At 51.6% G+C, this 11,390-nt stretch overlaps 1 protein-coding gene across 2 annotated transcripts; it reads left to right on the top strand.

Annotated features, from left to right (window-relative positions):
- The first annotated feature begins 1,266 nt into the window (after nt 1-1,266).
- Nucleotides 1,267-10,184, top strand: KLHL33 (kelch like family member 33). Of its 2 annotated transcripts, XM_007462542.1 has the most exons (5): nt 1,267-1,286; nt 1,582-2,364; nt 6,311-7,235; nt 7,351-7,518; nt 7,625-10,184. In XM_007462542.1, the coding sequence occupies exons 2-5, from the start codon at nt 1,602-1,604 to the stop codon at nt 8,175-8,177; spliced, it is 2,409 nt and encodes an 802-aa protein (XP_007462604.1). In that variant the 5' UTR covers nt 1,267-1,286; nt 1,582-1,601; the 3' UTR covers nt 8,178-10,184. The 2 variants fall into 2 exon arrangements, with proteins under 2 accessions (XP_007462604.1, XP_007462605.1); XM_007462543.1 differs by lacking the exon at nt 1,267-1,286 and having other exon boundaries at nt 1,771-1,964; nt 7,625-8,215.
- The last annotated feature ends 1,206 nt before the right edge of the window (nt 10,185-11,390 follow it).

Here is an 11,390-nt window from a genome sequence, read left to right as displayed (position 1 = left end):
CCCTGCTTCCATCCCGAACCTTTGGGAACCCTGAGCACCAATCCGTTACCATGACTCCCATTACCCAGATAAAGTGCAATGGGGCCTTGCCAGGCTTGGCCCCCAAATTCTCCACATCGTCTTTTGGGGAGTGTGGCTCCATATGGGGCTCCTGAGCAGAGGTGGAAGTAGTACTGTCCCCTGGCTGAGATGCCAAGACCCTGCCCCAGTCAGCAGGTCAGCAACAAGAAGGACGGCTAACAGACCTGGAGGTGCTATGGGGGCAGGTCAGTCATAACGCATTTAATGGAGGGTGGATGACTGCACAGAAGAGCAGGTTTCATCCAACCTTCGGGGATTCTCTGTGGGGTATGGGCCTCACCATGGTGGAGCCGAGCAGAGCCTCCAGAGACATGTGGCTGTGGTGGAGCTGCCCCAGGACCATGGGGTTGGCAGAGAACGCAGATCAGGGTCCAGTGTCCTTGTCCTTGTTGGCAGAGGGAGGGCAGAGGCTGACCTGGGGTTTGTCTCTGCCAGATAGCGGTTCCTCCTCTTCCTGGTGGGGGCCCAAGGTGTTGGCCACCTTGTCTTGCAAAGGGGAGGCCATAAGAGGATCCACGCAGAAGCTGGTCACTATCGCCCATTTCACAAGCCAGGACAACCATGGGCTGCCTCCCTGTTTACCCATTTGGAGGAGTGCAGCCCGAGGGTTGGGTTTGGCTCTATCACCACCAACTCCACGTTGGCACAAGGAGGAAACCCCTCGCTACGGGTGGGTCACCCGTGGTCGGTAGCCCTGACCCATGCCCCTCCACCTCCCACACCCCTCTGCCCTTGTTGGACCAGATGGATGGGTTATATTTGAGTTTCACGTCGGGATTGTTTGCTCCAGGGTCCCAGCTTTATCATGCACAGGAAAATCAACAAAGGCCAGGACTGACCCCAAACACACGCTTCACTCTTTCTCCCCACTTTCCTGCGGGTGTGCAGAGTCCAGACTTTCTTCATGCACCCCCTCCAGCCCAGTCCAGTGAAGGAAGCCTTTCTGGCCTGGCTCACTCCACCAGATCCCCACATCCTACTTGGCTTCTGAATTTGCCTCGCTCAGCACCAGGGCATGACCTACAAGTGGAAGGGGAGAGGAGGTCATCTCAGGTCAGGCCCAGGGGATTGGGTGTCAGAGTTTGGGCACCTGGAGACCAGCTCCCAGCCTGCCAGCACTGCCTATAATTAGCTGGGTTCGGTCAGGGACGGGGCCCCGGGGGCGCGTTCCCTCTGCCACACTGTCAGGAGTAGAGCAGGCTCAAGTGAGAGGGCAAGCGGAAGGCTGGTGTCTTAGGAGGGTGACTACTGGCATGGGGGCAAGACGGGCAGGGTACAGTTCCGGGTACTGGATTTTTACACATAGATCTTGCGTGCTTTGCTGCACCTGGGGAACCTCAGAGTCGCGCGGTGTGGCCTACACGCTCGAGCCCTGGGATGGGGGGAGGGGGTTGAGGTAGGAAGAGGGACTGACATGTCGCCGGACTGGAGGCAGGGCTTCCTCTGGCCTCTGTGGGTCCAGCTCCTACCCTCTCTTCTCTTTCCTCTGCTTACCTGCAGCAATCCAGTGAGCTTGGGCCATGAGCGTCTCGGACTCGGCACATCGTCCCTCAGACCCTGAACAAGTCTCTCTTCCGGTCCAGAAGGACGGGCTTGGCCTCCCTTTGCCCACCAGGGGAACCCCCTCCTGGCCTCCGTCCCCGGACCAGGATCCTGGTTTGCCCCCCTTTCCTCTGGAAGAGCCTGGCCCCAGGCCCATGGCCCCAGAGAGCCTTCCCTCTCCAGCCTTGTCCCTAGAGAAAGAAGAGGAGGAGGAAGAGGATGAGGATGAGGACGGAGAAGATGCAGAGGAGCCCGAGGAGCTGCGCAGCGAGGCGCATCCCAGCCAGTTTTTCGCGGAGGCACAGCGGCTGCGAGAGCAGAGGTTGTTGCTGGATGAAGACGTGTCAGTCGGGGGGCGAGTATACGGGGTGCATCGGGTGATCTTGGCCGCAGTCAGCAGCCTCTTCAGAGGCAGGCTGCAGGGCAGCAGAGGTCTGCAACGCCCCCTCAACCTGGATGTAACCCCCGGGGCCTGGGAGGCCATGCTGACCTTTGCCTATGAGGGGGTGCTGGGACCCGCCCCACGGGAGGATGTGCTGGTCGCGGCTGAAGCCCTGGGCGCACCCCGGGTGAAGGCTGCAGCCCAGTGGGGACGTGAGGGGGCTGGAAGCACCCGGGAAGATGAAAAGCAGCCCAGCCAGGCAGAGGAACTGAGAGAGAACCTGCGCACCATGGAGCTCCTGTACCAAGAAGGCATCGGGTGTGACCTGGAGCTGGAGGCAGGCGGCTGCCGGCTGCGGGGTGAGCGTCTGTGGGGCATTACATTAATATAGGCGCATATGCCACCTGAAATGGTGTGTGCAAGCAGCGGGTGGTTCGGTCCCTACCCTAGTGGTTTTGATCCCTGCTGCAGTCAGAATTTCCCCAGGGTGACCTTTGGCCCCTCTCCTGACCCACTGAGAATGGAGCATGCGCAGTTGGGTTGTTTTCTTAAGAGCACTGACAGATTTATGCTGTGGCTTTCCCTGCGCCCAGAAACAAGAAATTTACAGTCAGCTGGCTGGAGCTAAGGGTATATAGTCCATGCCAGTAGAACAAGCAGGAGGTGATTGACTCAAACAAAGATTAACCAAAGGCCCTTCTTGGCATCTTCTATTTAGGACACAGGAAAAGCCAGAGGAACACAGTGGAAAAATTCAGTGTGTCCTTTCCCCTAAGTGAGCTTGACACCATGGCAGACGTGGACCGTACAGCTAGTGAGCAAGGTCTGGTACTGTTTGGCCAGAATCTTAAGGCTACCAGTTCATGGCACTTTGAAGTTAACTCTGCTCATCACCAGGAAAGCTGAAGAGGGTTGAATAAGTTGAGATTTATTCAGATTCTACTAACACTTAAGTGAGGTGCTGGGTACCAGGAATTTCTTTTACACATGCCATCTCTTTCCATCTCACTGAAAACTAGTCAGTTAGATATCATTATCCCTGGGTGCAGATAAAGAATATTAAATTCAGAGATGTTAACAGGTGAAAACCAGGATACAGGCCCACATCCACTAACGCAGTCTGCTCTCACTAGGCCATGCATTGCCTCCTATGCAGTCAAGTCAAAGACACATAGCACCTGGCAAATGGAGTCAGAGTGCAGACACATAAAAGTTTAACATTAAAAGGGATTTGTTTAGATATTATCTAGTTCAGCTCTTACATTTTATTGATAAGGAAATCAGTCTTTAAGACAAGTCCAAAGTCACATAGCTACTGCTCATTGGAGGAATGACTGGGACCCAAAGTGCTTCTGGGACTCCTTAAAGGAAAAGGATCCTATCTTAGTCAGCTTGGGCTGCTATAACAAAAATACCATAGACTGGGTGGTTTAACAATAGAAATTTATTTCTCATGGCTCTGGAGGCTGCATCAGGGTGTCAGCAAGGTCAGGTTCTGGTTAGGGCCCTCTTTTTGGTTTGTAGATGGCCACCTTCTCTCTGTATCTTCACATAGCAGAGAGAGAGGGAGATCATCTCTCTCATGTCTCCTCTTATAAGGGCACTAATCCTATTCATGAGGGTTTCTACTCTCATACATAATTACCTCCCAAAGGCCCCACCTACAGATACTATCACGTTGGAGATCAGGGCTTCAACATATGAATTTGGTGGGGGCGGGGAACACAAACACTCAGTCCATAACAGACTTCTAAAGTGTTTGTTGTCATTTCCAATAGCACTAGATGGAGGGGGAATTTAAAATTTCATAGTTATAAAATTCTCACGAGGGTTTGGAATTTAAACATCCTTGTATTCAATATCACTGCTTTCACTTCCTTTAAGAAACATTCCAACTTAGTGGTGGAAACCTGTCACTTAAAATTCTAAGGAATAATGATGAGTGAGAAGGGGCACAAAATACAAGTGGTTGTGAATCCTTTGTCAGTGGCTCTGAGCTATAGGCTGATTGATGGTATGGAAGATGAGATGGCTTACCTGCTTTATGGAATGCAGATTTTCTCAGGCAATATGGAAGCTGTCACTAATGTTTACTGCTTGGGAAGCACCAAGCTACTACCTACTGCTCAAAAAAGACAGTGGAAAGCCACGCCGATATCACCTGCCCTTTGAGAGAGGTGAACATGCTGCAACTGATCAAAGCAGCCTGAGGTTCATCAGCCTCACCAGGAGCTTGGGTCTGTGTGACCAGCCTGAGAGGACTTCTAGCAGCATTTCCCCTCTTTTTTTGTAATTAATTAATTAATTAATTAATTAATGTTTGGCTGTGTTGGGTCTTCGTTGCTGTGCGCAGGCTTTCTCTAGTTGCAGCGGGTGGGGCTACTCTTTGTTGTGGTGCGGGGGCTTCTCATTGCGGTGGCTTCTCGTGTTGTGGAGCACGGGCTCTAGGTGCACGGGCTTCAGTAGTTGTGGCACACAGGCTCAGTAGTTGTGGCGCATGGGCTTAGTTGCTCCGTGGCATGTGGGATCTTCCTGGACCAGGGACTGAACCCGTGTCTCCTGCATTGGCAGGAGGATTATTAACTACTGCACCACCAGGGAAGTCCTCCTCTCTTTTCTGTTATGAAGCATTTCAAACATAGCAAAGAAAAGAGAATATTAAGATGAACACTCAAACACCCATCACCCAGACTTAACAATTAACATTTTACTATATTTGTTTCATTTCTTTATTTATTTTTTGCTGAAGTTTAAAGTAAATGTCAGACATTTCACTCACAAATACTTGGGTATGTGTCTCTCTAAAAGAGGACATTTTCTCATGTAACCACAATTTCTTTATCATATCTAACAAAATTAACAATGATTTCTTAATATAGCATAGTCCACATTGAAATTTTCCCACTTGTCCAAAAAAGTGTCTTTTAGAGCTGCTCTGTTCAACCCAGGAGCCAATCAAGGTTTGCACTGAACTCAGATATATGTCTCTTACACTTCCTTTACTCTCGTACAGTCCTCTCTCTCTTTTTTATGACTTATTGAAGAAACAAGATTAGTTGTCCTACAGAGTGCTCCATGTTCTAGATTTGTAAGCATTTTCCCTCATGGTTTTGTTTAACTCATTCTTTTAGCCTCTCAATTTCCTATAAATTTGAATTTAGATCTGAAGGTTTGATTAGATTTCGGTTAAATATTTTAGTAAGGGTACTCCATACTTGATGCCAACTGCCTCAAATTGAGTTACATTAGGGAGCATATAAGGTCTAGTTATTTTATTTTATTGTTTTTGCGGTATGCGGGCCCCTCACCGCTGTGGCCTCTCCCACTGCGGAGCACAGGCTCCGGACGCGCAGGCCCAGTGGCCACGGCCCACGGGCCCAGCCGCTCTGCGGCATGCAGGATCCTCCCGGACCAGGGCACGAACCCCTGTCCCCTGCATTAGCAGGCGGAATCTCAACCACTGCGCCACCAGAGAAGCCCAGGTCTAGTTATTTAATAGCATTTTTGAATAGGATATTTTCAGAGTCACGAGGGCCATGCAGATAAGCAGGGAACTGATACACAAGTATACTCATTGCAGCCTGACATCATTACCGTGATCTGCCCAGCCAGCCACTGCATGGAGATAGAAAATAAATCACTCCCTTTCACTAGGACTCAGTTTCCATATCTTAAAAGGAGCAACTGAAGTAGGTGATTTTGAAGGCTTCCAGTTTACAAGCACTAAATCTTGGGTAAGAGGAGATGGCAGTTAGATGAGTGTGGGTCACAACCATTCCTGAGTGTGGTACCACTTTCTGAGTAAAATCTGACACTAGCAGAATGGCTGATGTCAGTGGCTCTTATCATTGTAGAGGAAAGAACTTTATTCTGTGCACAATATAGAAAGACCTATATAAGTTGCACATCGGTCTTTGCAGTTCATCTTGTACCCCCTCTTAGCAAATGTTCTCTGTAGCATCTTCACTTGATTGATCAAGACCCTTTCTCTAATTGGCCTGCATCAAGAAGACTAAAGCAATGTTTTTCAGTGTCTTCAGGCCACTAACATGAGAATCATGCAGGGTGCTTGAATATGTTAAAACACAAATTCCTAGGGTCTCCGTCTAGAGCTACTGAATCAGAATCTCTGGAGGTAGGTCCGTGAAACCTTCACTGTAACAAGCACCCCACGTGGTTCTGGTGCATATACCGCAGTTTGGCCTGTGGTCTTGGGTGGTTGGCCCAAAGTTGGGGCTGTGAAGTCAGGGGCGTGCCTCGCAGTTTGCAACACTCTGGGTCCTCCTCTGCTTCTCCCTCTTGCAGTGCACCGAGCAGCCCTCGCCTGTGGCAGTGAGTTCTTTGGGGCCATGCTCCTGAGCGGGATGAGGGAATCCCAGGGCACAGAGGTGTCTCTGCATACCATCTCTGCCCAGGACCTGCGACTCCTTGTCTCCTTTGCCTATTCTGGGGTTGTGCGGGCAAGGTGGCCAGGACTGCTGAGAGCCACCCAGGCTGCTCTGCGGTACCAGAGCTCTTCCTGCCTGGCTCTGTGCCAGAGAGCCTTGGCACAAGGCCTCAACCCTGCCCGTTGCCTGGCCCTGATCCCCATGGCTGAAGCCCCTGGGCTGGAGAGGCTCTGGAGCAAAGCCCGTCACTACCTCCTCACCCACCTGCCTGCTGTGGCTTTGTGCTCCACTTTCCCATCTTTACCGGTCGCCTGCCTGGCTGAGCTCCTGGACAGCGATGAGCTACACTTGCAGGAGGAGTTCGAGGCCTTTGCAGCTGTACTGCGTTGGCTAGCTGCCAACCCTGACACCCAGGAGTCAGAGGCCAAGGCCCTGCTTCGATGTGTCCGCTTTGGCCGTATGTCCACCAGGGAGCTGCGGAGGGTATGGGCGGCCAGGCTGCCTCCACCCTTGAGCCCGGACTTGCTGCGTCAGCTGATGGTGGAGGCTGAGGTTCCAGGACAAGAGAGGCGGAGGGAGCCTGACCAGGCACTAGTAGTGATTGGTGGGGACGGGCTCAGATCAGACATGGCCACGAGACAGCCGTCCCGAGGAGTGTGGTGGGCCCGGGCCTTCCGCTGTGGCGTAGGACTGGTTCGAACTGTGGAGTGGGGACGGCTGCCTGCCCTGCCTGCCCCCGGGCGCTTTCGGCATGGGGCTGCGAGCCTAGCTGGAAGTGAGCTCTACGTGTGTGGTGGACAGGATTTCTACGGCCACTCTAACACCCTGGCTTCGACTCTCAGGTATGGGCCCCTGAGAGCGGCCGGTCCCAAGATGGGCATCTGCGGGAGGTTGGCAGCCCAGCCAACCGCAGACTCCCAGGGTCACTCTTCCCATCTCTTGTCCTACTGTGTCCAGGTGGGACCCCAGGCAAGAGGACTGGGAGGAGATGGCACCTTTGTGCCAGGCTCGGAGCTTTTTCCCCCTGGTGGTGCTGGATGGACTGCTTTATGCCCTGGGTGGACGAGACAGTGGTGTTGCCCTCAGCTCTGTGGAGACCTATAGCCCCAAGCTCAATATCTGGAGGTGAGCAGGGAAGGGGGTGTTTCAGGCATCAGGGAGAGGCTAGGAGTCTTGGAAGAGGAGAACTGAAGATGACTGTTGCCTGATCACGTGCCCTGTTCTCCCACAGGCCGGCACCTGCTCTTCCAGCACCACGCTTTGCCCACGCAGCTGCTGTTTTGGAGGGCCAGCTGTACGTGAGCGGCGGCTGCAGCGGGACTGGCCAGTACCTGGCCTCGTTGCTGCACTATGACCCCAAACTTGAGAAGCCGGGGACACTTCTGAGCCCTATGGGGGTACCTCGGGCTGGCCACGTCATGGCTGCTCTGGGTGGGCAGCTGTATGTAGCGGGTGGGCTAGGTGAGACTGGGGACCTGCTGAGCTTTGAGGCCTATGAACCAAGGACTGATAGCTGGACTCACCTGACCCCCCTGCCCTCGCCCCATGTCGGGGCTGCAGGCGCTGTGCTGCAGGGGGAGCTACTGGTGCTGGGGGGCTACAGCCACCGTACTTATGCCCCCTCCCACCTTATCCACGCCTTCTGTCCTGGCCTGGGCCGATGGCTGTGCCTGGGAACTCTGCCGAGGCCTCGGGCTGAGATGCCTGCCTGCATCCTGACACTGCCCACCGTGGAGCAAATAGCTTTGGTTCCCACACGGCACCAAACTAAACCTGCCGGGTGAAGGGGGAGTGGCGGTGGATGGCGTGAGGAAGGGATAAGAAACATTTTGAGAGGATAGAAATGATGGGGGCAGGGATAAAGAGAAGGCTTTATTCATGATCATATTTCATTCTAGCACAGTGCTTTACAACTCACACAGCGCTTTTGTATGTATGATCTGCATTGAGGAAAAGGTGGTTCTGGAATTCCTAGGAAAAGAGTGTTGGGGAAGGAGAGGCAGCTGAATACCTAGGTAAGGAGAGGAGACCCAGGGGCAACTGTACAAGGTTTAGATTCTTGGTGGGGAAAGTGCATCTGGTGGGGCAGACAGTCAAGACGTGTCAATAGCCAAGGTGTAGGGGCCATGAGAGGTCAGTTGGGAAAACGACGTTCTGATCAATGGACGAAGGAGAAAAACGTGGAGAGGCCATCCGTGAAAGAGCTGAGGGGTGTGGGGGAAGGACTGCGATTGCTGCTTCTCTTTACTCTCCAATCCCTGGGACACCCAAACCCTCCTAAAAGGTTCTTTCTCAGGTAAACTTGTAGACCCAGTCTAGAGTTTCCTCAGCCATACACCACAGGCTGCCCCTAAGAGCCTTTTGGTTTTCAATCTGAGGAGGACGCTCCTGTCTGGACCCGGCACAGCGCAGGGGCCCGAGATGCCAGGGCGACGAGGTGGGAGTGCTGCAGGCGGGGACGATGAGGAGGGGAAGGAGGGAGACGCCCATGGTGGCAAAGGGATGAAACAGGATTTGAGGGCATGGGGTGGGAGAAGTCAGGAGCCTGGCTGGCTTCTTTCCTTCCCTTTGGGCTGAATCGAGGGATCAGGAGAGAAAACAGTACAGTGTGGTGTGAGGTCCTAAGTTGTGAGAGGAAGTGGCAGAGAGAAGAGTGAGAGACAGAAGAGGCCCAGAAAAGTGGTTTCCTCCTCTGTCCCTTTCTTCCAGTTTTTTTTGAATCCATTTCCCTTTTTCTTGGCCAGGGAAAGTTGAGTCAGATGTTTCCTCTCTCTCTTCCTCCACCCTGCTTTTCCTTCCCTTTTTTTGCTCTCTTCTATCTTTTCTCCTTTCTCCCTCACAGTTATTAATTATCTACTGTGTGCCGGGTACGATGTGGGGCACTAAGGATCCCAAGGTCAGGGAGCTCCCGACCAGCACACAGACTTGTAAGCAAATACAAGTTTGACAGTGGACTTAGAGGTATGGACACTTGCCTCATACCTCTCCCGAGAGCCGCGTACCTCACATGCCTCGTAGTTGAAGGTATGAGAGCCCAGAGGATGGAGGAGGGAACTCTGTCCAGGGAAGACTTCTGTTAGGAAGGCATCATCAGATGGGTGTAGAATGAACTGGATCTTGAAGGCTTCCTGGAAACTCACCAGTCAGAGAAGGAGGGAGGCATTCCAGTCAGAAGAAAGAAGTGAATGGGGCATGTGGTGCCCTGTGTCTCCATAGCAAAGGGGAAGTCAGTATTCCAGGGATTCTTCAGAGAGTTCTGCTGCTGTGCCAGCCTACTCTCTTCCCTGGAGCCTTCCTGAAGACAGTGGCTTTCACCTAATTGTATGTTCTCTTCCTCCACAACTCCCCTACGTCTTTCCTGTCTGGTATTTCCACTTCTGACCCCTGAGCAGCTTAAGGCAAAGAAGGGCCACTTCTTTGTACAGGTCAATTTTCTCTTACCCTTGCTGATTTAGATTCTCATGCTGCTAAGGGTGAGATGAGGGAGCCTCCCTCGCATCTTTCTTCATCCCGGCCAGGAGAGACTTGACGTGTTTTTGTTTATTGTTTTGAGATTTCATTATTTTATTCAGGTTTCTTTCTATATCTCTGTTTAGGAACATAGTTGAAAACGAGGAGGGGTAAGTAGGCTATAAAGAGAACAGAGAAGAAAGACTGAGGAAGACAGGGAAGAAGGAAATCGGAAACACTGGGAAACTACGAGGATTGAGTCTTTAGGGTGAACTTCTGTGAACACGCTCTGTGTGTGATTCGTATGCAAAGACAGGCTTAAATAAAGGTTTCACCATGACTGAATCATTCTTGTCTGAGTTTCTCTATTGTAAAAAACATTCAATATCCCTTGTAATTTGGCTTCTGTCTCCACCACACTACTGAAACCATCCTCCTTCATTGTCACCATGACCTACTTCTCACCAAATCAAACAATCTAAGGCCATTCTCATTTTCCTTCATCTTTCTGCAGGAATTGGCTGGCTTGAAAATTGACTTTCACCCTAAAAATTTCTCCTTCCCTGGCTCCAGAGATAGCACACTCTCCTACTCTTCTTACTTCTCCAATCCAAAGAGGTGGCAGAAAGTCAAATCATAGTGTCCAAGAGCGGGTGGTGCCATCCCAGGCAGAGCTGACAGCCAAAGGTCCAAAATTATGTAGATGGGGGAGTTAGCTGCAGAAGGCTCTAGCTTTCATTACTTAGTTTTTTTGTTTGTTTTTTGTTTTTGGCTGCACCCCACGGCATGCAAAACCCGTGCCCCCTGCAGGGGAAGCACAGAGTCTTAACCACTGGACCACGAGGGAAGTCTATTTTTGAAATTGTGGTTAGAATTAGAAGAGAGGAGGAGGTTTCTGATGTGAAGCGGGACACTGGTCTTGCTCTTGGACCACTCTTCAGTGAGAGGGGCCTGATACAGGCAAGGCAACGAGCTGGGGCCCTGGGCAAGTGCACTGAGATTCAGGGTAGTATTTCGACCCCAGAAAGGAAATAGAGTAAGGATCAGGAATTGGGACAGAAATCATTCCTACAGAGCAGGCAATCATGGCAATCCAAGGATTAGGCTACAGTCTGGTGAGTTCCTAGAGATGTAGGATTCTTACCTTTGGTAAATCAGATAATGAACCAAGGTGTTGTAGGTACTCCCCTACTACCTGCCCCCACTCTTCCTTCAACTCTTCCTTTGTGGGTGAGGATGGAATTTACACACCTGCGCTCATCTTCTCCAGGTCAACTCAGGAACTGGATAGAACTGGGGGTGTAGGTTCAATACCAATAAGTGTGTTGGACTATATGAGTCTCCTATGCCTGATTCTGGGTTGCCCATGTGCTTCTCTTACTTTGCTTCATGATCCTCTTCAGAAAGCTCACCTCTCCTCTATCCCAAAGCCTTAATGACTCAACTGGGTTCTAGTCATATTATTATTATGTGTTTTTTTTTTCTTTTTTTTTTTTGCGGTCCGCGGGCCTCTCACTGTTGTGGCCTCTCCCGTTGCGGAGCACAGG

This window comes from Lipotes vexillifer, unplaced genomic scaffold (genome assembly GCF_000442215.2).
Source record: "Lipotes vexillifer unplaced genomic scaffold, Lipotes_vexillifer_v1.1 scaffold164, whole genome shotgun sequence".
NCBI classification, from domain to species: Eukaryota; Metazoa; Chordata; class Mammalia; order Artiodactyla; family Lipotidae; genus Lipotes; species Lipotes vexillifer.
This window is presented reverse-complemented; position numbering and strand designations above follow the sequence as displayed.

Coding starts and splice junctions, on each gene's coding strand:
- KLHL33 (XM_007462542.1), top strand. CDS start 1,602: ATGAGCGTCTCGGACTCGGCACATCGTCCCTCAGACCCTGAACAAGTC. Junction 7,236..7,350: donor ACCCTGGCTTCGACTCTCAG/GTATGGGCCCCT, acceptor TACTGTGTCCAG/GTGGGACCCCAGGCAAGAGG. Junction 7,519..7,624: donor CCCAAGCTCAATATCTGGAG/GTGAGCAGGGAA, acceptor GTTCTCCCACAG/GCCGGCACCTGCTCTTCCAG.